The following is a 27,925-nucleotide window of genomic DNA, read 5'->3' on the forward strand; positions in this document are numbered from 1 at the left end:
TTGCGCAACTGTTTTGTCGCTAGTGAGCGGTAGGCTTTAGTGCTCTGATACTTCACCTATACAAATTGAATTTGCTCTTGAATTCTATTTTATGAAATTACTAGCATCAATTACCCGCTTCGCTAGGTTAAACAAAGAAAAAATAGTAATATGTTTCGTTAGTCAGTCATTTATTACTATTACTAAAGCACTCTTTGATATTGGTCATTTTGATTTATATATATATATTATACCCCTTCCACAATTTTTGCGTGACTGAATTCGGATTTAAATGGCATCAGAAGTGTCACTGTTCATCTCAGCGACTTCAAAAACTATAGATTCGACACTAATATCGGTCATTTTCGGTCATTTGTAAATGTATTTCCCCTCTTTTAAATTACATCGTCAAACTGATATGACAAAAATCATATCATATTCGAACTTAATCTAGGTTGAAAATTTTGTCAAGATCGGTCCGGTGGTTCAAGAGTTAAGTTTTTTTTTTATTTTTATATATCTCCCCCTCCTAGCTCCTCCCCTAAGTTTTATCGTTAAAGTGAATAGATAAATATCATCCCAAGCCCGAACGTCACCTATGTTGAAAATTTGATCGAGAACGGTTGGATGGTTCAAGAGTTATTAAGTTTTATTTATTTTTATAGATTTTCCTCTCCCTTCCCCCTCCCCTAAGTTCTACAGTTAAAGTGATATGATAAAAGTCACCTCATATTTGAACTTCATCTATGTTGGAAATTTGTTTAAGATCGGTCGGATAGTTTAAACGTAATGAAGTCACAAAGACAGTCATTTTTATTTTTACTTTTTTGACATATATATCTCCCCCCTCTCCCTCCCCTTCGTTGCATTGCAAAAGTGAAATGACGAAAACATCCCAGGCCCGAACCTTATCTATGTTGAAAGTTTGATGGAGATCGGTCGGGTGATTCAAGAGTTACTAAATTTTACTTATTTTCATATATTTCCCCTCCTCTACTGTCAAAATAAAATGATAAAAAACCTTCCAGGTTTGAACTTCATATATGTTGAAAATTTGATTGAGATCGATCGGGTGGTTCAAAAGTAATTAATTCACGAACATAGTCACTTTTATTTTTATATTTGTTGATTTTTGTATATCTCCCCCCCCCCCTGAGCTGCTCCGTCAAAGTGAAATGATAAAAATCATCCCAGTCCCAAACCTCATCTACGTTGAAAATTTGATCAAGATTGGTTGGGTGGTTCAAGAGTTATTAAGTTTTATTCATTTTTTTTCTATGTCCTCCCCCTCCCCTAAGTTGTACAGTCAAAGTAAATAGCTAAAAACACTCCCAGACCAGAACTGCATCTACGTTGAAAATTTGATCGAGATCGGTCGGGCGGTTCAGGAGATTTAGAGTCACATAGTCACTTTCAATTTTATATTATATATATATATATATTGTATGAATATAGCAAGTGCCCATTCAATTTTCAACCCTGTCATCTCTTGCAATTGAAACATTACTTCAAAACCCCAGCTACCAAGAAAAAGACAGCTGTTCCTTTAAATTCACTATTATACTAAATGATATTTTACTTATCTCACTAATAAAGATGAATGTAATAAAATTGTTTTGAAACATATAGAATTATTGTAAAACTTACAATTAATTCTTTAGACATATTTATAAACATTCTATACCTCCACGAGTAGGGGCTAATGGTGGAAAGTGGAACACTTAAGAAGAAAAATAACGTTTATCAGACCTCAAGCGTCAACGTGATGGGAAGAAATCTTGTTTTGATTTTCTATCAGCTTATGTGAAATGTACCATAGTAATAATTTAAACAACAAACAACGAATGTGTGCAGCCTCATATTGCTTTCGCTTCAGTGCAGTTCCGTTAGGTGAAAAGCTACTGAATAGTAGATGACAACAAAAGTGACAATCAGGGATATCACCAAGCAATATTGTTGAGTGCTTTTCTATATATAAATATTTAATTAATGTCAGGAGATTGAGCCTCACTAAAGAAGTGAAATGCTGAATTTGTGTTACCTGACAACAATTTCCTGGACTTGTGACTTGAAAACATTGTGTTCTGAAACTTGTTCTACACAGACATTTAATACAGTGAGAATTCTGAGACCTTATCTATGATGTAATTAATTTTGGCACTGTTTTTATGAATATTTACGTTTGAAATTCGGAAGTTCCAAAATTTTTGCACCTAATTTTGAAGTTAAAATTCCTAGCTCTACTCATTATAAATATATATATATATATCGTGTGTTGCAAAATAAGTGTCACAACGCTTGGGAGGTGACTCCTGCCACTAAGACAAGAAAAAAGTTCTCTTGAGCTGTCGGCTATCGGACATAGTTTCGGATCTACAAGCTGCCGAAAGCGTGGGAAAATGACTTTCGGATGCCATTAGTTCGGAAACTGTCCAACGTAAAGAGGGCGGGTAAAAAATTCACTGAAGAAGTCATACCTGCTGAATTGAATTTTGCATGTTTCACAATCTTACCATGCACGCGCAAAGGATTCCCCAAGAAAATGTAGGGAGTCCCGGATAATCTGCCAAATGAAAATTGGTCTAAGTGGATATGAATTGATAAGGTTTCTACCGGGTAACAATAATTCGTTTGTATTAAGTCGATATCTGGAACAAATAAAAAATGCCGGACACCTTCGTGCCCGTTGCGTGTGGTTGCATAAGCGCCAGGTACGGATGCTGGCCAACAGTGGCGTTCTTAGTATTAAGTGTAGCGAATTTGTACTCAAATGTTCTAGAAAGACATCTGGAGTGTCCGTAGAGCATAACAGATGAAGCAGGGTGATTCACGTGTGTGGATACACTTAACAAAAAATGCCCAGAAATGCACTCATACTCAGTAAACGTGAGTTCAAAGCGTCGGAAATGTAAGGATTAGCGTCAAGAACATGTAAGCCACCATTGCCAATTCACAAATAATGTTTCCTCAAACCGATTCTATATGATGTGTACGGTTCCATGCCAATAAGGATACAAGTACAGAGGCCAAGTTTAAGTTGTGCAAGGGTACTCACTAAGAAACTGGGTAAACTAAATGAATGTCACTAGTGGGATCGCATGATCGATATTGAAATGTGGCCAATGTGTGTGTTGATATCGACATGTAGCTAATAGATAAATATAAACATGTCACACTACTGCTGGAACACTGTTCCACGTGCGAAAAATAGGAAAATAACTACTCGGGTCTTGAATCTGAGGCCGTGGGCAACCAGTAGGATTGGAAACTGCGGCCACGCGAGCAAAAGCGAGCGCTCTAGCCCTGAGGCTTCGAGGGAGCCTCACTTTCTCTGTATTCATTTCTTTGAGGAGTACCCACTTTGTTTAGCAAGCGCTCTTGTACAGCCTACCGACATGCTTGTGTGTTTCATTTTGTTACTCCTACTGCACAGTTGTAAACAATCAGAGCTTTAAGACGTTTCTTCCTATTTCCCATGTCGTTTTATTTTCCATATGTATGGTGTTTCAGCTGTAGTGTTACATGTGCCAAATTGGTTCATTTTCGTCTTTGTCTTGGCATGTGCACTGTGTGCAAAATACGAATTTCTGGAGGTATTCTTCTATATTTCGAGTACGTCATATGTCCCAGAAGACGTGGGACACGATACAAGTTTGTTATTTTCACGCTCCATAAGAATTTGAACCATGGATTAAGATATTTCTTTTCATATGTGTCGACTGTGGGACAATGTCCCAAACAAAGAGTCACATGGATACAATAGTGTTCTATTTACGTTCTATCAAAAAGTGCACCAGATTTAATAGCAGAAAGTACAACGTTATTTTCCTAGTTTTCGCACGTGGGACGGTGTCCCAGCAGTAGTGGGACTGTTGACATTTGTCCATTAGCTACATGTTGATATCAACACACACATTGGCCACATTTCAATATCGATCATGCGATCCCACTAGTGACATTCATTTAGTTTACCCAGTTTCTTTGTGAGTCCCCTTGTACAATATCAACCTGGTCTCCGTTGTTGCAACCTTATTGGTAAGCACCCAAGCACACCATATTGCATCAAATTGATGGAATATTATTGGGGAATTGGCAATGGCTATCATGTTCTTGATGCTATTCCTTACATTTCCGACGCTTTGAACTCACGTTTATTAGTATGAGTGCATTTTTCTGGGCATTTTTCGTTACGTGTTTCCACACATGTGAATCACCCTGCTTCATCTGTTGTGCTCTACCGACATTTCAGATGTCTTTCTAGAGCATCTGAGTACAAATTCGCTACACTTAATACTCAGAACGTCACTGTTGGCCAGCATCCGTACCTGGCGATTATGCAACCATACACAACGGGCATGAAGGTGTCCGACATTTTCTATTTGTTCCAGATATCGACTTAATACAAACGGATTACTGTTACCTGGTAGAAACCCTATCAATTCATATCCATTTAGACCAATTTTCATTTGGCAGATTATCCGGAACTCGCTACTTTCCTCTGGGGAATCCCTTGCGCGTGCATGGTAGGATTGTGAAACACGCAAAATTCAATTAAGCAGGTATGACTTCTTCAGTGAACTTTTTACCCGCCCTCTTTACATTGGATAGTTTCCAACTATTGGCGTCCGAAAGTAATTTTTCCACGCTCTCGGGAACTTGTAGATCCGAAACTATGTCCGATAGCCGAAAGTTCAAGAGAACTTTTTTTCTTGTCTCAGTGGTAGGAGTCACCTCCCAAGAGTTGTAACGCTTATTTTGCAACACCCGATATATATATATATATATATATATATATATATATATATATATATATATATATACAGGGTGGGCCATTTTAATTAATCCACGGAAATATCTGAAAAATGATAAAACATAGAAGAAATGTTTGAAGTACACGTTATATATTGCTAAGGGGGAAAACCAATTCCGCCAAAAGTACCCCTCCTCGCCCCCCGTAAATGGGGGTAACGGGGGGTAACTTTGAAATGTCAAATGGGAACATGGGTCGAGTAATACCTCGTTCGAAAGGTCTTGGAAAACTAAGTAACGCTGTACCAAAAGATGTTTCATATTGTGCACCAGTTTCAAAATGGCCGCCATGATATGGTTCGGAAACTCCAGTACCCCTAGTATGGAAACCATGGAAGGTAAATGAATGGAACAAAATTGAAATACTTAAATATCATAGGATGATCCCTGTGATCCCAGTGGCCTCCCTGAAGGGGTCTTGGGAGCTAACTTCAAAATTTTAAATAGTAACATGAGTCGAGTGGTACCTCGTTCGATAAATCTTGCAAAATCAAACATCTTGCAGGAGAAAACGATTGAGGTGAAATGGCAGTGTTCTCAAAAGGCCGCTAATAGTTACTCAAAATGTAACTGTGGCCATCCGCATTAACTCAGTGCACCAATTCTCTATCCATGAAGTCTGCCTTCCAAACAGCATTGGGTAGGTCAAGCGTACGCCCGAACAATTGTCCAGTCGGACATTGAAATTTTGAAGTTAGCCCCCAAGACCCCTTCAGGGAGGCCACTGGGATCAGAGGGATCATCCTATGATATTTACGTATTTCAATTTTGTTCCATTCATTTACCTTCCATGGTTTTCATACTACGGGTGCTGGAGTTTCCGAACCATATCATGGCGGCCATTTTGAAACTGGTGCACAATATGAAACATCTTTTGGTACAGCGTTACTTAGTTTTCCAAGACCTTTCGAACGAGGTATTACTCGACCCATGTTCCCATTTGACATTTCAAAGTTACCCCCCGTTACCCCCATTTACGGGGGGCGAGGAGGGGTACTTTTGACGGAATTGGTTTTCCCCCTTAGCAATATATAACGTGTACTTCAAACATTTCTTCTATGTTTTATCATTTTTCAGATATTTCCGTGGATTAATTAAAATGGCCCACCCTGTATATATATATATATAGTTGATTAAAACAAAACTGCTTCAATTTAAACAAGAAAGAAAAAAGTAGATAATTAGTAAAAGCCATAGTAAAGATCTGTAGCATGTCTTACCTCATGTAATTTATTGTATGATGCTAATCCGTATCCAGATATTTTTGGTATGGTTCCATCAGCCATTACTATATTTCTAGCTGCCAGCTGCTTGTGGACAATCTGGAAATCGAAAAAACAACCAAATAAATAACAACCCACGACACAAGATGTCAGAAGAATTTACAAATTAAGTTTAAAACTGAACTACAAAGCACTCTTTATGTCAGTATTTATTTTACGTTGTAACTTTAAAACAAGGAAAAAATTGTTCTGAAAAGGTTTCTTATCAACATTTACAGAACTATTTCCAAACAAGTTTATGAAACTTCGTGAGCACCAGTTACTTTATAACTTTCACTGGTATCCTTTTATATTCATGACTGCAATGAGACTAGCATACACATATACAGGGTGGCACCGACAAGATGTCATGGAGTCGTTAGCATGATGAGAAGGAAAAGCAGAAAATATGTCATTTGTATAGATTCAGTCGAAATGTATCGGTAGCTCTTGCCACATAGCACCACCGAACAGAAGTACAGCTTTGCTTAAGTGTAATTTTAAAGCTGGTCGTCAAGAAAAAAAATATTGTCCTGAAAGATCGAAAAAATATTAGTCTGGATGAGTAAATTTGAAGAAATGAGCAGTATATTCTAGTAAAACATGAAGCTTTACGATCAGCTCACCCAGCCGAGAACTTAGAAGCGTGCTAAGAACTTTTCACCTGTGAGTATTCATGAAAAACTTGTATAACAAACTACTAAACTCAAACAGTAATGATGTTGAGGTCATTTATGAGAACTACACTTCATATTATATTATATATATACATATATATACATAAGAGTTCTACGAATACTTACAACTTAGAAGCAAATCTTTCCGGTTGTACTTTTCAATAATAATGTTTGGATAATAAATAGCATACTTTAGTACATTGCTAAGTAGATTCACTCATTTTAACTACTTTACATTCTATTACTTATGACTGAAATGTGACACTTGGCTCGCGCCACTCTGAACAAAGCAACATTATACGAGGGTCATTTAACTCGAACTGGCAACACTGCTACGATTGGAGTGTCGTGTGGGCAGGAGACAAATGACGAACGTAGTGTGTGGCGAGTACACATTGGTAAAGTGATTGTTGTGTGAAATACCGCCGCAACGCAATGTTCACGCGTGCAGAACATTGCCTCCGCCGGACAGCCGAATCGGACAGTGGCGAGATGGGTTGCAGCATTTCAGGCGGGACAACAGACAATATGCACGGTGGAGGGTATATGCGAACGGCTACGGACGAAATTCATCTTGCAAGACTACGGTGATCGACGCTGGACTTGCAGTGAATTGGTGCAGGAACTGAACATTTCTTCCGGATCAGTGTTCCGCATGCTAACACAAGATCTTGGCATCCGGAAGATTGCAGCCAGATGGGTACCCCATGCCCTGAGCGACGTTCAAAAGTGGCATAGGTGGGAATGTGCGCGCCTATACCTTTAACGTTACAATGAGGAATGTGATGACTTCTTGCACCACATTATTGCAAGTGACGAAACGTGAGGAAGAGCCTATGAGCCTGAATTGAAACGTCAGTCGAGTCGAATGGCACCATCCAGAATCTACACGATCGAAAAAGCTAAGGCTAGAGCCAGCAAACGTGAAGGTGATGATAATGTAATACGACCACGAAGGCATTATCCTGTCACATCAAGTTTCACCGGGCGTTACCGTCAATGCTACATACTATGCTTCATACCTCAGTCACAATTTGCGACCAGCATTGCGGCGCAAACGTCCACACCTCCTGGAGTCTGGACCAATTCTCCTACACGACAATGTCAGATGCCATACAGCCAATCCAGTACAGACTGTTACGGCGATGGGGTTGGGAGGTACTGGAACACTCGCCATACTCCCCGAATATGAACACTGCGATTTTGATCTTTTCCCCAAAATGAAAGAACCTCTCAGGGACAAACGTTTCAGAGACATTCCCAGCATTGTTCGTGCCTTAGGGCGCACTGTCAACACCGTCTCCAAAGTGGGGCTTTAACAGGTATTCAAGGGTTACCAGACATCTAGCGAAGGGTTCAACAGGCTGGCGGAGACTACATCGAAGGACTGTAAGCTTCGTGAGGTGAGTTGATTCACTACATTCCATTTCACAACTATGTTGCCACTTTGAGTTAAATGACCCTCGTATATATATAAATATCACGAGTGTAACGTCTTTGCATATAAAGTCTCTTTTACAAAAGCTTCTCGCGTGTATATTGTTTATTTATTTATGTCCTATAAATGACAAAACTGAAGCCGAGAACACAAATATTAAAGGTAAACGAATTAATCAAGCTGATGTTAGGAAGGCATCATTCTCGTTCAAAAAACGCGAGAGAAAGAAATCCTTTTAGGATAACTGTCAAATTATCGTGTAAGCAATGATACTCAGAGATTTTATATCTGATACTGTTTATGGTGGTATACGAAAAAGTTAAATATCTATGTAAATGAGATACATTTTACGACTGAAATTTTTGTTTCAACTGTCAATTGTTTTTCATTAATATACACTTAAAGTGTTAAAAGTCATCGAATAGCGATAGGAAACTAATTGACGTCAGGGGAACATCGCGGAAAACCGACTGCACGGTGCGATGAATTTTCAATGCTGTAAATTGAACTTAACGAATTTAAGAAAGGCTATCAACCTCGTGCTTATATATTAAAGAAAGCTGACGGAACAGTTTTCACCGATACGGATAGCCTCTTAAATAGATGGAAAGATTTCTTTGACGATTTGCTGAACACGCAGCCAAAAACTAATGCGCGTGGAGAAAAGGAGATACACACCGCAGAACCGTATATTCCAGAACCCTATCGAATAGAAGTAGAAGCCGCTATAAAGAAATTAAAGAAACACAAATCTCCGGGTGTGGATGAAATTCCGGCTGAGTTAATTTTAGCTGGAGGCGAAAAATTGTGGAACAAGATACACAAACTCATTCTCCTTATCTGGAACAAGGAAGAATTGCCACAAGAATGGAAAGAATCAATCATTGTTCCAATTCACAAGAAAGGCGACAAAACTGACTGTAATAATTATCGAGGCATTTCTCTTCTGTCAACATCCTATAAAATCCTTTCAAATATTCTATTAGCAAGACTGACCCCATACGCAGATGAAATTATTGGAGATTATCAGTGCGGATTTAGACGAAATCGATCAACTATTGACCAAATATTTACCATTCGCCAAATACTCGAAAAGAAGTGGGAATACAATACGCCGGTACATCAACTATTTATTGATTTTAGAAAGGCTTACGATTCGGTTAGGAGAGAAACGTTGTACAACGTTCTTACAGAACTTGGAATACCGCGAAAGCTAATTGGATTAATTAAGTTATGCTTAAGTGAATCCCAAAGTAAAGTCCGGGTAGGAAAATTTTTGTCCACGAGCTTTCACGTCGAAAATGGCCTGAAACAAGGAGATGCGTTGTCGCCATTATTATTTAACTTTGTGCTGGAATACGCTATAAGGAAAATCAAAGATAGCAACCAGGGCCTAGAGTTGAACGGCATTCATCAGGTGATGGCATATGCTGATGATGTAAATTTAATAGGGGATGATAGGAGAACAGTAGAAATAAATGCAGAGATCTTATTAAATGCTTGCAGGGACATGGGTTTAGAAGTAAATACAGAGAAAACTAAATACATGGAAGTGCGTCGGGACCGTAATACTGCAAATTGTGGAGGCGTTAAAATATTAAATAATACTTTTGATAAAGTGGATACTTTCAAATATTTAGGATCAATATTAACAGACGAAAATCATATTCACGAAGAAATTAAATGCCGACTAAAAGCAGGGAATTCGTGTTACTATTCGATTCAAAATCTCTTGTCGTCGCGAATTCTGTCGAAGAATTTGAAGCTTAAAATATATAAAACGATAATCATGCCTGTTGTTCTGTATGGTTGCGAAACATGGTCACTTACTCTGAGGGAAGAACATAGACTGAAAGTATTTGAGAACAAGATCCTGAGAAGAATATTCGGACCCAAGAGGAACGAGAATGGGGAATGGCGGAAACTTCATAACGAGGAACTACATAGTTTATACGGTTTACCCAACATTGTTAGGGTCGTCAAGTCTAGGAGGCTTAGGTGGGCAGGCCATGTAGCTAGAATGGAAGAAAGTAGAAACGCTTTCAAAGTCTTGACTGGAAGACCCATAGGAAAACGACCATTAGGAAGACCTAGGCGCAGATGGGAGGATAATATTAAGATGGATCTCGCAGAGATAGGAATACAAAGTAGAAACTGGATGCAGTTAGCTAAGGATAGAAGTCAGTGGAGAGCTTTTGTGAACGCGGCATTGAACCTCCGGGTTCCATAGGCCATAGAGTTAGTTAGTTAGTTAGTAAATTGAACTTTCTCAGAGTGTAGTAAATTCGTGTACCGTGATGATGGCAACCCGACGGTAATTATCAACGTTAAAAGCGCGGGACAGCTGGTGCTTGATAAATGGGGCATTCGATTTCGGAACTCGTCCGGACATTGAACTTTTCCCGCTCCACAGTGTCAAAGATGAATAGTGAGTACAACATTGGAGACATTACGACCATCAAGGACAATGCAGTAGCCGCCCTTATGTGCTCAATGACCGCTACCTCCGACGTCTGGGCAGACTCATCCGAGCAAACAGACAAGTAACTGCACAAACTGACAGAACGAATCAACGCAAAAAGTCCCAGCAACGTGTCTCCAAGGTCAGTGCAGCGAAATTTGGACTTCATGGGGTATCACAGCCCCAGACCGACACAAGTGCCGCTACTAACAGCTGACCACCGGCAGCGGAGACTCACGTGGACTGGGGTTTAGTTGACTGGCAATGTATAACCTTTCCAGTTGGTATGAGTGGATGGCAGCGTCCGGGTGTCACAGAATATGTGGTCATAGATCCAATTTGCTACCGGGGGCTCTTAAAGCTGGCGGTTGATTTGTAATGGTTTGGGGCGTCATTACATGGCATTGTTTGGATACTCTGATCCTCTTGAAATGGACATCACTTTGTTCAACTATTTGGTGACCAACTAAAGCACTTTATGAATTTAGCGTACTTTGCAAGCAATGGGATCTTCCAGGATGACAACGAGCCACTGTACCGGGACGCAATGGTGCACGACTAGTTTGGAGAACATTGTGGCTAATTACATTGCATGATTTGGCCCCTCTGATCTCCGCACTATTGGGCACATCTGAGATATCATTGAGTGGGTCATTCATGTCCAGGATTATCCACCTGCAATAGCCACTGAATCGTGGACGGAAATCGAGGCTACATTATTACACATTTCTCAAGCGGACTACTAGAGACTTTCATATCCCTGCTACTTTGATCTGCTGGACTTCGCCGTACTTGAGGAAGTTCCACATGCTATTAGGTAGGTATCCCATGATTTTTAGCACTTGAGTGTATATAGACATTGGATTGTCTAAATACAACAGTTGTGGTACAGTCCGTTTGCTCTAAATGGTTAACCAGTATCCTGAAGAGTGAATTTCTGTTTTTTCTCCAAGGAAAAACTGAGCCGCATACGTGTTTGGGTAAAAACATACCGAAGATACCTCGCGATCGAGATTTAAGTCGCGGTCGCTACCTCGATAACGGCACAAGCACATGGATTCAAATGGGTAAGCACATGCCGGAGATGTACGCTACATCGCGACCTAGAGGTCGACCGCGATGGTGAATTAGTGGTCGCGATGATAAACAACCGAGTTTTTTTCCCTTTTTTTTTTAAAAAAAAAATTGATGTTTAGCGGAAGCATCGTTGTGGCTCATGTTCTCATTTGCTCTCCCTGAAGCGATGCGCGGAATAAAATCTTCATTTGTTTAGAATTTCGTCTGCAGAGGATTGTATCTATGCTCAAGAGGTTTTGCTGCACTTGAAATTTGATTATGAAAGACATATTAACAGAACTAATGAGGAATGTTCCAGCAATATGGGATAAGAGGTACACACAATATCATAATAGTTACGGTTTAAATAAATAGAAGAAAACAGCAACTCAAATTGGAATGTCAGTTAAGTTATTCATATTTATTTCACAATTATACTGTAGATTATTATTATATAAGGAAGTGGTGGTTACAGGGAGGGGGCATTCGGGCTGAAATCCCTAAATTCCGGAATTTCTAAAGAAAAAAAAAGCTAGTGTTAATCATATCTATGCTTAAAAACTTCATCCCCCCAATTCCGAAATCAATAAAAAACTAACTGAACCTGCGCTCTCTACACAACGCATCATTCACATACTAGCATGAATCTCCTTGTTGTTCCACACAACATCTGTACATGTACCATTACAGACATAAATAAAAGAACGTCTTGATAAAATCAGCCAGGGGTACCACAAAGGGGAGATTTTTTTCAGTATCTCGCACCGTTTGCAAGATTGAGCCTACTTCCGGTTGGAGTTCCTAATTCATGTATGAACAGTGTTTTCTTTATTTTTGCATGCATTATGTAATAAGCAAATACATTACATACACAATTAATTATAATGTTAGTGATATATGGTGTTCATTGGACAAAACACTCCAAACAACAGAGATTCATCTTGCCTGGAGAAATGGTTATCCTTCGTTTTTCATTATCATATAAATGTAACCAAGAAAGTTTTGTCGCTTTTCGTGGAGGTTTGTGTTCCACACTGTGAGCTAACTCCTTCACCATACAGACGTGGCAATGATCATGGAACAAGAAAGATGTAACAACCGCCACTTGTAAGCTTTTCCACAACTGAACACAAACAAAAGCGGGCCTAATTGCTGCACCATGCATAGTTTTTGACATCTAGCATGAAATATATCAAAACATTTAAATTTTTACGGGCTACGACCATCGTCACGCACGTGCTTTCTTCGCGTTTTGGCCATGTCCTGACCTTTTTCTTCATGTAATATCAGTCATGATTTTTTTTTTTTTTGCAATAGTTTATTCACATACAGCATTACTTTGTGGTCTACGCAGCAATTTTTTTAAAACGTTGCCCTTATGAGTTATTACGCACCAAAAATGACATCAAAATCACAAACTCCGGACTCCCATAAATCTACAATGCTAATAGTATCATAGCTGTTAATATTTCTGCAGACTCTGTACATGTAATAGTATTCAGTACAAAAGCTATGAACCTCCACTTTATGCCATTCCAAAATACAGTCCCTTTAAAAGTGTAATTTTCTGTATCTTTTTTTGGTGGTTTCATGTATTGTTTTGCAACCCTGCATATTTATTTAGAAGCAAGAGTATATATTCTCCGTGTACCTCAGTCTCTTCTGTAAACATTCATTTTTGTTTGGTGTTCGTCTAATTCGTACGTCCTGAGCAACTGCAGTTTTCGTAAACGTTTCAAAATACCACAATTGGCACTCCACCGACAACAAAGATGGCCGCCATTCAGGAACACTTTTACATACGACAACGTGAATAGTATTATTGACCTTCTCATACACAAGATTCGTCACACTCAAATTTTTATAGTTTTAGGAGATGGTCGAGCAACCATTTTCATTATCTTTGGACCACTTCAGATGGATTGACTCACAAGTAAAGGATAGGAGACTCACAAAGGAAGTGAATTACTATGTATAGATGTTGGAATGAGCTTGTAGCAAAATTTGTAGAAGTAACACGATATCAAGTGGAAATATTTTTTCTAAGAAATCCATATCCGTCCGAGTACGCCTCATTGCGTCTTTTGAGGCCTTTCAAGTTGCGAGCATGCAGTGAGTTTTGCAATTTAGATTTAAGCAAACCGCCTGCAATATCCGTCAATTCGCCATACGAAACTTCTCTACTGGTTGCCTAACCGTAGTTTCGGCCTGCAACAATGTTAATCTTATGGGCTCAAAACAGCCCTTAAAAAGTTGAATAGAACAATAACGACACGACTTTTGAAAATTTGAATGACAATTGGACAATCTACACAAAATTTGGAATCGACCAGTGAAAACTGGTATGTTTCTGGCACTTGTGGTTTCCGAGATCTCATTGTCGAAAGGATTGGCGACAAACATATAAACCTAGCATTTTAATATATAGACTACCTGAACCTGCGCTCTCTACACAGCGCATCATTTGCATATGAGCATAAATCTCCTTCTCATTCCTCACAACATATGTACATGTCCCTTTACAGACACAAGTGAAAGACGTCTTGATTTTTAAAAAATCGGCAAGGGGTATCATAAAGGGGAGATTTTTTCGATTTTTTCTCAATATCTCGCATCGTTTGCAAGATTTGAGCCTACTTCCGGTTGGAGTTCCTAATTCATGTATGACAAGTGTTTTCTTTCTTCTTGCATGCAGTATGTAATAAGCAAATACATTACATATACAATTAATTATAATGTCAGTTATATATAGTGTTCATTGGGCAAAACACTCAAAAAATAAAGATTTATCTTAAGACTCGAGAAATGGTTATCCTTGCTTTTTCACTATTGTTTGGCCATGAAACAAACGCCTGAGACATATACAACATTGTGGTGTTGGAATGTATAACGCATAGGATATGATGCTTTTTTTTAAATTTCAACGCTTCCAGCGTACCCTAAAAAAATGTAATAAAGAAATAACGGCCATGTTTTTTTTTTAAAAAAAAAATATTCAATTAGAACTGGACAATCTACGCAAAATTTCCAATCGATCAGTGAAAACGTTATCTTTCTAGAGCCTGTAGTTTCCGAGATCTCATTGTCAAAAGGATTGACCACAAACATATTAACATAGTTTAAAAGAACTCAGAAGATGGAAGCACAATTCACATGCATTGACTTTAGAGAAGGCTTATTAAAATACAAAGGCTTTGAATAATAATTTTATATCATAAACTTTATGAAAAAGATATAGTTAACTAATTTAGACTACTTAAAGTACAAATACTTAAAATGTTTGTCTGTGTTAAACGTGAAATCTCACAACACAACCGTAAATGAAAGATTTGAAAGCCAAAGTTATAAGTTGGAGCTCAGGCGCTTTTAATTGCTACTGTAGCATTTTAATAGATAATTTCTTCTAAATTCGTTGCTAATATAAGGTAAAGAAAAAGATAGTCACGTATCCATAAGGAGGCAACGTCGAATTATGGAATTGCAGTGACGAAAATTCATTTGCTGAAGTTAATACCCCCTTCACTCGAAACATGAAGACATACCTGTTTTTTTATTATTATTATTATTTTACTGGGAAATTATTTCTCGCCTGAGTGCTGAAAGAAGGAATTTCTTCAAAAAAAAAAAAAAATATATATATATATATATATATATAAATGTCTGATTTATTGATAGAGATGAATAAGAGACAAGACTCAAATATTTTTGCGAAATAAGAGACGAGACTGTCATTTTTCGTGTCTCGTCTCGCGTCCGCTCCTATTTATAAACTGTTTGGTCCTTCAATTTCAAGATGTATTTTCGCAGTGATTTTTATCCACTGACGGAATAATTTCACTCACGTCACTCCTTAAACTGAGAACTTATAGCGAGGGTGCCACCTCTTCGCTATGTGCGCCCTTCATCCATCTAGACCTAGACATCGAGATAGCAGCCACGACTTAAACCTCAACCTCGATCGCGAGGTATCTTCGGTATGCCTTTAGTGTACAAACACAAAGCCAAAACCCTGATTCGATCTTAGGTCGTCACAATTTTTAAATTTCATGAATCTACATTTATAGAGAAATGAGTGTTAAAAATTATTTTATCTACTATTCACACGTAAATAGGACGTAGTCTTCATGACTAGAATATTCATGATTTCTAGACCGCGAGAGACTAAGTATTGATGGATAGGTGCAACAGTTAATTAATGAAGATTTTTTAAAAATTACTTTCATAAAATCATAAACAACGGAATGCTACCTGTCGCTTCTCAATTCTTACTTTACTTACCTTTTTCAAGCTCAAATATGCCATCCCTCGAGCTATACCTAGACAAACATCTAAAAGGTGCCTTTCTGTAAGAGTACAGAACCGATGAATTTTATCTCGAGAATTGATATGATGATCCAAGGCACGACTTTCCAGAAGCGAGTCTTTCAATGAAACTGGATGGTACTCCAAAACAACAAACAAAGTATCTGAAAACAACCATATTAATTTTAATTACTTACTGTTAAGAATCATATGCATCATACAATACTGTGTGTACTGTCAATCAATCCCTAAAACTTAAGTTTCCAAAAATCCTACAAGTACAAATACAAACAAAACTATTACAGAATGACCAAGGTCACTACCGCCAATATACCTGTGTACAATTTGGTCGTCTGGGGCACTATGTGAAATTCACGGAATGCGACACTGTTATTAACTAAAATCCAAAAACTATCACCCGACAACTGGTCAAGATTCGTCTTCTATGGATACTAACAAAAGGCTGATCAACATAAGTAGTCCCAAAGATATATTTCGGAAAATTCTCCGCAACAGACTTCTATTTGCAGATTTTAGCTTTTGAAATTTGAGTTCAAATTATAGCGAGCAAGGTAATATTTCCGAATGTAAACAGTCTTATGCGCATACTAATCGCAAGGTGTGGCGGTTGAGCCCAGCTGCCAAACATAGTCTTGATTAAATGGTTAACGATTTTGCCTTCATTATGAGAGAGATTCTCCTGCCAGATGTAATAAGCGTCCTGTGTTAAGTCATAATTCCAGTTTCATACAGCGTAGGTGATGAAGAGACGAAACAAATAAACAATAACTAAATCAAGCTGTTAGAGAAACCTTTGCTTTCAATATTTCGTATCTATATTATAAAATTGAAAGCGACTATGTGACTCTTAATCTCTTGAACTGCCCGACCGATCTCGATCAAATTTTTAACATAGATGCGGTTCTGGCCTGGGAGTGTTTTTAGCTATTTACTTTGAAGGTACAATTTAGGGGAGGGGGAGGAGAGGACAGAAAAAAATAAATAAAACTTAATAACTCTTGAACCACCCAACCGATCTTGATCAAATTTTCAATTTAGATGAGGTTCGGGACTGGAATGATTTTCATCATTTCACTTTGACAGACCAACGTAGGGGAGGGGGTGAAGGGAGAGAGATACAAAAATCAATAAATATAAAATTAAAAGTGACTATGTTCGTGAATTAATTACTTTTGAACCACCCGAACGATCTCAATCAAATTTTCAACATTTATGAAGTTCAAACCTGGGAAGTTTTTTTATCATTTCATTTCGACAGTAGATCTAAGGGGAGGGGAGGGGAGGAAATAAATGAAAATGAATAAAACTTAATAACCCTTGAACCATCCAACCGATCTCGATCAAACTTTCAACGTAGATAAGGTTCGGACCTGGGATGTTTTCGTTATTTCACTTTTACGGTGCAACCTAGGGGAGGGGGATATATATTTATATATGTACAAAGAATAAAAATAAATGTGACCGACTTTGTGACTTCATCACGCTTTAACCACAGAACCGATCTTAATCAAATTTTCAATATGGATGAAGTTCGGACCTGGGGTAATTTTTATCATATCACTTTGACGACAGACCTTAGTGAGAGGGAGGAGAGGGGACAGATACATAAAAATAAATAAAACTTAATAACTCTTGAACCACCCAACCGATCTCGATCAAATTTTCAACATAAATGACGTTCGGGCTTGGGATAGTTTTTATCATTTAACTTTGACGGTGCAACGTAGGGGAGGGGGATATATATATATATATATGTAAATATAAATAAATAATAATGAAAGTGACTGTCTATGTGACTTCACTCTTGAATCACCTGGTGACCGATCTCGATCAAATTTTCAACATGGATTAAGTTCGAACATGAGATGATTTTTGTCATATCACTTTAACGATGTAAAGCATGGGAAAGACATTTACAAATGATCGAAAATGACCGATATCAGTGTCGAATTCATACTTTTTGGGGTCGCTGAGATGAACAATGACACTTCCGATGCCGTGGCTCGCAACATGGGGAGGAGAGGGGACATATAAAAATCATCGAAAATGAGCAATATCAAGGAGCGCAAAGTAATAGTAAAAAGTGACTGACTAACGAAACATATTACTATTTTTTTTTAATTTAACCCAGCGAAGCGGGTAATTCATGCTAGTATATGCTAATATAGAACTAACGGATCGTATACAGTACGCATGTAGGTATGCTTGGTTTTATTTAAAACAAAAGCTATATGAACAACTTCAATGAAGTCTTTACCAATGTCTTCATTCGAATCTCAGGATGTTATAGCTCACCTATCACCACGTTTAGATTCCATTGAGAGTTCTACGACTGTAAAAGACGCAGAAAGTTATACGAAAATTCAAACAGTACTTCGTTTCGTTTCATTCTTTTGCTTGCCTAACGACTTTCTTGAAATATGATGAACTTTCAGTCTTCAGGTGCAAGAAAATGATTTACCTACATTTCGACCCTGGAAAGTCATCTAAGAGCGTGCTTAAGGAAGCACAGTTTTGGGGTGAGGGAACGATTTTTCTAAACGATTTTCATGGGATGAGGCATCTATCTATAGCTTTCGGTTTTGAGGAAGCGAACTGGTAAGGTCAAGAACTAAGGAAGTCTTTTAGAGACGACTTCAGGAGGGACGAGAAAGAAGGACGGAATCTAGAACTCAAAATAATTCTAACTTGCATTAGCGAGTTTCTCAAGCTAGAAGCCTCGAGGCTGTACAGTTTCAGGTATCCTTTTAACAACATTAATTAGTTGTTCTGCGCAATTCAGATAGTTGTACAATAAATACTGTAAATGATACACCACATGTAACAATGAAGTGCAGCGATTCCTCACCGGTATGTAGCAGCTCCATAGAGTGTGTGACGAAATTTTAGAATTTAAGTCACGAAGCATTTAGTAATTAGTTAAGACCAATTTTGGACAGAGTGTACCATCCAACACCAACAGCGGCAGCAACAATGTTCAATACTACACACTCACTACTTTACAGAAACTTACAGTATTCCACTATTACAATTTATATTATCTATATATTAAAATGCTAGGATTTGTGTGTTTGTGGTCAAGAAAAGTTTACATGTTTGTGGCCAATTCTTTTCACAATATCTCGGAAACCACAAGCTCTAGAAAGATGCCGTTTTCACTGATCGATTGCAAATTTTGTGTAGATTGTTCAGATCTAACTGAATATTTTTTTAATGACCGTTATCTCTTTACTACATTTTTTAGGGGTACACTGGAAGTATTGAAATTTTAAAAAACTAAAGCATTATATCCTACGAGTTATATATTCCAACATCACACATTTGTATACAGGGTTAGTATATCTCTCTCCGGCGTTCGTTTCATGGCCCAATGATAACGAAAAAAACGAAGGATAACCATTTCTACAGTCTAAGATTAATCTTTATTGTTTGGAGTGTTTTGCCCAATGAACACCATATATCAATCACATTATAATTAACTGTGCATGTAATGCATTTGCTTATTACAAACTGCATGCAAGAAGGAAGAAAACACTGATCATACATGAATCAGAAACTCCAATCGGAACTAGGCTCCAATCGGCAAACGGTGCGAGATATTGAGAAAACAATCGAGAAAAATCTCCCCTTTACGGTATCTCTTGCCGATTTTTATCAAGACGTCCTTCACTTACGTCTGTAAAGGGACATCTACAGATGATGTGAGGAAAGACAAGGAGATTCATGCTCATATGTAAATGATGTGCTGTGTAGAGAGCGCAGGTTCAGGCTAGTTATTAATAAAATAATCGAACAAGTGTCTAGCGATATTGTAAACGTTCAGTACAGTATAAGAATAAATAAATAAAAAATAAAAATAATGGAAAATGTGGAAAAGTACTTCATCCTTCTAGTTCGAGGACAGGAGGCTCAGTGTTAGAGGGTTCCTATCCTGTGCTATCCCAGGTCATGTAAACTTACGGAAAACATCCTGTTCATCTGTTTCTTTCGGATTGCCCTGTTTTTTTCTGATTATTTCATCATTATTTACTTGTATTTATCCCTCTCAGCTTTTATAATTTTTCATTTCCACGATTTCGTTTCTGTGTAGCGTAGTGCAGTGTTTCTCAACTTTGTTTTTGAGTGATGGCAAACTTAACTGAAAGTTCACAACATCGCGACACACCTGTTTGATTATTTTATTAATATAAATTGTAATAATGTATTAGTATAAGTTTCCATAAAGTAATGAGTGCGTAGTATTGAGCATTGATGTCGGCGCTGTTGGTGTTGGCTGGTACACTGTCTGAAAAGTCATGGTCTCATACATGTTTATAAATCATATACGCACTTAACGCTATAACGTTCCCGGAACATATAGGTTAGATCATACAAGCACATTTTTCAATTCGTAAGAGTGACGAAACAGCTTAATACTAATGAACACCTTACGAAGAAAATTTAATTCTGTAGAATAAGAGCATCTACAAACACTACATTACAAACAGTCAACACTACCTCTTGAGTATATGCAATTTTCTGATATTGCAAATGGTTCTAAAAGTATTCTGATTACAATGTTTCTCTTACACTTTTTATTTATTTTTTTTAAAATTTTTTTAAGGGTTTCAGAGCCCCAGATAAAGTACAACCGTAAATATTGAATGTATAATTAGAAAGTGTTATTTTCCCCAATCTTTTTCGTTTTGTCACCCTACACTGCTGTTGCAAAAATCTGGTTAAGAACTTTATAAGAAGACACACACTTGCTTTAAATAATTCTACATGTGCTGAAAAATTAGTGACTTCAAAAATTATATGTCGATTTCAACTCTGAATGTGATACAGTTCGGGCTAAAGAATATTCTTACCTGGACTTTCACATGTTCCAACAAGGCTCACCACATTTATATTCTTCCCTGATCGTATAAGAACATCTAGATCAAGTAGCATGGATCTTTTGTCTTGCTCTAGAAGGTCGCGATCTACCAAACAAGGATTAAAATGCATTTCAGTTAATTACGTGTATAAATATGACGGAAATGATTTATAAAAGTTACAATTTGAGTAACACATATTCAACAATTCTGCATTGTGCAAATTTAATACTGATGTAAGAGTTAATGATGCGAAGTAGAAACTCTTATCTTGTGTTGTTGACAGTTCGAAAGAATCACATTTAATAACATACACGATGAGAGTTCATTTACAAGGGTAAATAATTAAACTAAAAATTTCAATTAATTTAAAACTATTCTATCGCATATGCATACTATATATACACACAGGGTGTTTCAAATCACCACCGACATTTTGGAGGTGACTCCTGACACCAAGATAAGACGCACAATCATAGTCATACGTCTTGCAAATAAAATGAGAAAAATAAACACACTGCTGAACAAGACTGCACTTTTTTAATATAAAAACACATTTACACGTGACGTTTCGATCTTCTAGCCAAGATCCTCATCAGACGTACACTGAGTGATACAAAACACTACAAGTATATATATATATATATATATATATATATATATATATATATATATACAATTCATCTCCATATCTGCTCTCTAATTGGCCAATTCAAACAGCCAATCAGAAGCATGGAAATCTATCTGAACTGACCAATGGGAAAACATAAGATTCTACCAGAACGAAACAACAAGGAGCAAGCAACCATTGAATACATTAAATCACATACATTTTTCTGTATTTATCAATAATATTTCTCCATTCTTAATTAATGCTATTGGTTTCAGCATTAATAAAGAATGGAGAAATATTATTGATAAATACAGAAAAATGTATGTGAATTAATGTATTCAATGGTTGCTTGCTCCTTATTGTTTCTTTCTGATAGAATGTTATGTTTTCCCATTGGTCAGTTCAGATAGATTTCCACGCTTCTGATTGGCTGTTTGAACGGGCCAATGAGGGAGCAGATATGGAGATGAATTGTGTATATATACTTGAGTAGTTTTTTGTATCACTCAGGTACGTCTGATGAGGATCTGGCTAGAAGATCGAAACGTCACGTGTAAATGTGCTTTTATATTGAAGAAGTCCAGTCTTGTTCAGCAGTGTGTTTATTTTTAAGAGAAAAAGTATAGACCAACCTGGGAGCACAAATGCTTCCTTTCGGAGTTGTAGGCTGCCGAAAACATGAAAAACTTTAAAGGTCATTGCTCCAAAACTATGGGACCTACCGTAGTCGGGCAAAGAGTTCATTTAGAAACTATTATGTGTCCTATCCAAACATCCAAGTTTCAGAATCCTGTAATACTTCCGCAACAATTTTTATAGAGGAAGTTTGTCTATGGGCATATAATTCGAAGTACTCACCAACTACTCTATAAAAATTGCAGCGGAAGTACCACAGGATTCTGAAACTTCAATATTTGGATAGGATACATATTAGTTCCTACTTGAAGTCTTTGCCCGACTACATTAGGTCTTATAGTTTTGGAGCTATGGACCTTTAAAGTTCATTTCTTCACATTTTCAGCAGCCTATAACTCCGAAAGGAAGCATCTGTGCATCCAGATTGATCTGCACTTTTGTCATCTTGGTATCAGGAATCACCTCCCAAACGTTGTCGGTGTTGTTTTAAAACACCCTATATATATATATAAATGAAATGAAATCTTTGAGTTTTACGTCCCACGGTTATGCCGGTTAGGCTAAAGGAGACGGTGATAATGAGAGATGAGTGAAATGGTGGAATGAAGAAAGTGGGAGGAAACGGGAGTACCCCGAGAAAACCCACGAGCACGGTGTTTGTCCACCACAAAGTTCACTTGGCGGGGGCTGGGATCGAACCCGGGACCCCAAGCACCAGAGGTGAACGCTCTACCACTGAGCCACCGTGCCCCCCATATATATATATATATATATATATATATATATACAGGGTGGGCCATTTTAATTAATCCACGGAAATATCTGAAAAATGATAAAACATAGAAGAAATGTTTCAAGTACACGTTATGTATTGCTAAGGGGGAAACCCAATTCCGCCAAAAGTACCCCTCCCCGCCCGCCCCCCTAAATGGGGGTAACGGGGGGTAACTTTGAAATGTCAAATGGGAATATGGGTCGAGTAATACCTCGTTCGAAAGGTCTTGGAAAACTAAGTAACGCTGTAGTTCCATATTGTGCACCGGTTTCAAAATGGCCGCCATAATATGGTTCGGAAACTCCAGTGCCCGTAGTGTGAAAACCATGGAAGGTAAGTGAATGGAACAAAATTGAAATATGTAAATATCATAGGGCATATCGAACGGTGTGGTCTCTGTGATCCCAGTGGCATCCCTAAAGGGCTCTTGGGGGCTAACTTCAAAATTTCAAATAGTAACATGAGTCGAGTGGTACCTCGTTCGATAAATCTTGCAAAATCTAACATATTACAGGAGAAAACGATTGATGTGAAATGGCAGTGTTCTCAAAAGGCCGCCGAAACATAGTATCCGTGTCAGAGAAAAGGTTTAGTACCCGTAGTATGAAAGAGATTGGAGATAAATCAACAAAAGAAAAACTGGAGTAGCTAACTGACGTAAGGCACATCGAGAGGTGTTGTCGGGGTGACTCCAAGGGCCAACTGAAAGGTATCCGGGCCAACTTGAAAATTTCAAATAGCAGCTTGAAGCGAATAACATCACGTTACATAGACAAATTAATATCAAACAGCTTCTGTAAGAAAATTTTCGACACCGTTTTCAAAATGATCGCAAAGACATGGTGACTGTGTCTAAGAAAACGTCTAGTGCCCATAGTATGAATACGGTTAGACATAAATGAAAATAACGAAAATTAAATATTAAAACCAGGGAGGCGTTCCAAGGCTCGAGAATAACACAACAGAGATAAAAATATTAGAGTAAAATTGCCATAATGTATAGAGAGAAATCCAAGTCCTGCAAAATAATCTCTCCCTGCGCTCTGTATGTGAGTGGAGTGGAAAGTAAAGTGAAAGTTCAAACGAGAACTGTAAATTAAGGCTAACCTTACAAATAGGTATGGTGTGGTTGAAACATTTGTTTGTAAGGATGATGCTGTAGTGACTAAAAAAGAGAAACTTTTATGCAATGCGTGCTGGTTATTCAAAAAGCATTTCGGGGATATACGTACACACCGTTTCGTCCATCAAGCTCACAATATGACATGAATGCTAATAGTTAATCAAAATGTAACTGTGGCCATCGGCGTTAACTTAGTGCACCAATTCTCTATGCAAAAAGTCTGCCTTCCAAACAGCATTGGGTAGGTCAAGCGTACGCCCGAACCGTTTCCGGTCGGACATTGAAATTTTGAAGTTAGCCCACAAGACCCCATCAGGGAGGCCACTGGGATCACAGGGATTACATCATTCGATATGCCCTATGATATTTACGTATTTCAATTTTGTTCCATTCATTTACCTTCCATGGTTTTCACACTACGGGTACTGGAGTTTCCGAACCATATTATGGCGGCCATTTTGAAACCGGTGCACAATATGGAACATCTTTTGGTACAGTGTTACTTAGTTTTCCAAGGCCTTTCGAACGAGGTATTACTCGACCCATGTTCCCATTTGACATTTCAAAGTTACCCCCCTTTACCCCCATTTAGGGGGGCGGGGAGGGGTACTTTTGGCGGAATTGGGTTTCCCCCTTAGCAATATATAACGTGTACTTGAAACATTTCTTCTATGTTTTATCATTTTTCAGATATTTCCGTGGATTAATTAAAATGGCCCACCCTGTATGTATATTGCACCCCCGAATAATCGCACCCCCAGAATATTAGTGTCGTAACTCAAAAAAGTTGATTTTACAGGAGAGGCAAAAAACAGTTTTTACATTGAGATAATCCTTAGTATTTTTGTTTCTATTTAAAACCATAACTTTATTTAAACACATGTATTAGAACATACTTTGTTGAAAATAGCTTGAGAAAATAAATGCGTATTTGTGTATTACAAATTACATATTCACGATGATTTTTACTTGCCTTGTGAGTTGCGGGAGTTACTGGGAATGCCGGAGACACTAAATCTAGTGGCATTCGCGGACGACTTGCTGGGGGAGACTCCCGCAGAGAAATAGAGGCAAAGGGGAATGCTTTTTTGGCACACCTCGATGCGTGGTGCAGCAGGAATAAGTTGACTGTTTCAGTCAACAAGACGGTCTATATGCTGTTTGGGGAAAGGCTCCTTCGGGACCCAATCCTTAAACTCGGCAGGCAGACCATCAAGAGGGTTAGGCATACAAAATATCTCGGAGTGATTCTAAATGAATCACTCAATATGCAGAAGCATATCGAGTATTCCTGTAACCGAGCAAGTAGCATAGCACAGAGGATCCTCTCTCTAGGAGGAAGTAAGTTCCAACTCCAACCCGGCCACGTCAAAGTGTACAATGACAGCTTGTGGACCTCAGTGTTGGCATATTGTGCTAGCACGTGGGCGCATAGTCTTGTCGTGCGCGATCATAATATCCGAAAGGTGTGCAGAGTGCAACGCTCGATCCTACTGCGGTTGAGTGGAGCATATAGGACGACCCCTGGGAACGCACTATGTGCAATTCTGGGAATAGTCCCCGTACATCTGAGGATTCTTGAACGAGCTGCTAACTATTGGATTAGGAATGGTATTCCTGAGAAGACAGTGGATCTACTTGGCCGACTGTGCTTAACTAAGGCAGAGACAAAAGCCCGAGTAGTGAGCAGGTGGCAGGAGGAATGGAATGATTCCGAAAAGGGAAGGAGAATCCATGACGTGCTCCCGGATGTGGGCTGCAAATGGGGTATATGCGCCCAGGGAAAGGTCTTGTACACTTTGCAACAGGACACGGTCCGTACAATGCTAAGCTCCATCTACTGGGCTTGGCTCAAACGCCACAGTGTGATTGTGGGGAAGCCCTAGGCACCCCAGAACATACTGTCTTAGAGTGCACGCTCGTTCAGCAGGTCCACCCTGCTGAGCGGGCAAGGTTGCTGCATATACCGCTAAGGGATGCCCTGCATTCTGAAGCACTTTGCGGCGATCTGGGAAGGCTCACCACCGCAGTGTCTAACTTTTATAAAGAAAGATACTGCCAGCTTCTGAGACAGAGGCGTGGAGTTCTCCCACAGGAACAAAATGGAATTGACTAACGTCTGCAGCAGGAGTGAAACCTTTTAAATCGTGTAAATATCGTGTACCAACGAATTCAAACTCGGAGGGATCCGGGTGACGAGCTCCTATGCACAGGCAGACAATTGAAATGAAATCTTTGAGTTTTACGTCCCACGGTTATGCCGGTTAGGCTAAAGGAGACGGTGATGATGAGTGATGAATGAAATGGTGGAATGAAGAAAGTGGGAGGAAACGGGAGAACCCCGAGAAAACCCACGCACACGGTGTTTGTCCACCACAAAGTTCACTTGGCGGGGGCTGGGATCGAACCCGGGACCCCAAGCACCAGAGGTGAACGCTCTACCACTGAGCCACCGCGGCCCCTAGGCAGACAATTGACAAGGAATGCATGCATTCCGCTGAGGAAAGGACTCCCCGAGTCTTCTTCCTCCCCCAACCCTGCCAGGGGACGATGGATTCCTATGGGTCTCCCGCTGACTTCCATATGGGAAACTAACGCGTCCCATTGGGTCTGGTAGCGCACGTGGTACCTCAACACGGTAAAAAGTGAGGCAGTCCTTTGGACGGCCCTATCGTCGGAGAGCAGTGGTCACGGCCCTTCTCCCAAATGGCGACTTACACGTGCTGTTAGGTTGGGAAGAGGTACTGAGTATCTCAGCGTGTACGTGGTACCTCAACATATAAAAGAGAGGTAGTCCCGTATTGCTTGGACGATCCTACCGGGAGGGGAGAGTCGGATTCCTGCCTGCTAGGACGACCAAACGGAAGTGGGAAAGGTCCAATCCCAGATACCTGGGTAACGGTACTAATTCCGCGAAAGGGAGATAACCCTGTAGGTCATGGGCCGGCTCCAAATTCAAATGGTGATTTAACACGTACCATTGGATTCGGGAGGAGATGCACAGCATCTCGACGTGCGTGTGGTACCTCTACACACGGCGGTTGCCAGTTGAATATAGAGGTAGGCAGGTCCGGGACACAAGTCCCCTCGGGCATTGCCTGGGGTTCTCGGATTGGGTTGGACTCTGCCGGGTTGTGGTCATACCGTGGGATTCGGTGGCATATGGGAACTAATCCCAGAAACCTGGGTAATGGTGAACATGTGCGGGAGGTGAGCTCGCCTTATAACGCTCGGGCACCATGCCTGCAGAGTATGGTAGGGCTTGACTCACTAGCAGGACCGCCTCCACCAGTAGTTAACTGGTAGGCACTCATGACTTCGGTCTGGCCACGCAGTGAGCGTATCCCACTCCTTCAGTGAATGGGGGTTACACATTTAGGTGTCAAGATTAAGGGACAAATCTTGGCGGTGCACTTGCGCACGAGGACTTAAGTCCAAGCACGAGTAACCACGGGCGGGGTGCGTTACATACTCGCGGAGCCCGTCCATCAAATAGACCGAACGGTCGCGGGCATGCTCTCCATGCATGCATTTAAGCATGGATTAGTAGACCACTAGCGAACCTATTCCCGATGCAGGCCTGACCATGTTTTCAAAACTTTTGTGTTCGTCCACCACAGGCTGCCAGTATGGAACAGATAATTAGTCCCGAGTAAAGGTCAATAATGTGATCATAGCTGCAGCAGTCACTTGTTCCACTCTTGAATCCAATTTAAAAAATATGGTTACTTCCTCTTCCATCAATTCTACCTGATTTGCTGTATGTATGCGATGTGCATTGTTAAATCAGTGTACAAAAACATTTTTTTTTTCTCGCTACAAGTGAATGCTACAACAGGTCAACGAAAGATACAAAAATCGTACCAAAACAAACTACACGAAATCAATAGGTTCCGTTCAAAAACAATATCACAGGT

The 27,925-nt window shown here is 39.2% G+C and overlaps 1 protein-coding gene across 3 annotated transcripts in view; it reads right to left on the reverse strand.

Annotated features, from left to right (window-relative positions):
* Window positions 1–27,925, reverse strand: part of Wsck (tyrosine-protein kinase Wsck) — a 176,174-nt gene that overhangs the window by 29,792 nt on the left and 118,457 nt on the right. For all 3 annotated transcript variants that reach the window (XR_014131908.1, XM_081762677.1, XM_081762679.1), the window contains exons 10-12: window positions 20,856–20,969; window positions 15,961–16,148; window positions 6,009–6,110 (exon numbers count right to left, since the gene is read on the reverse strand). Coding sequence is in view for 2 of the 3 variants with exons in the window: in XM_081762677.1 (XP_081618803.1) it covers window positions 6,009–6,110; window positions 15,961–16,148; window positions 20,856–20,969 (404 nt within the window). In the remaining variant the exon portion in view is untranslated. The remainder of the gene's footprint in view (window positions 1–6,008; window positions 6,111–15,960; window positions 16,149–20,855; window positions 20,970–27,925) is intronic.

This window comes from Thermobia domestica, chromosome 6 (assembly GCF_964235325.1).
Source record: "Thermobia domestica chromosome 6, izTheDome1.hap1.1, whole genome shotgun sequence".
In the NCBI taxonomy this organism is placed as follows: domain Eukaryota; kingdom Metazoa; phylum Arthropoda; class Insecta; order Zygentoma; family Lepismatidae; genus Thermobia; species Thermobia domestica.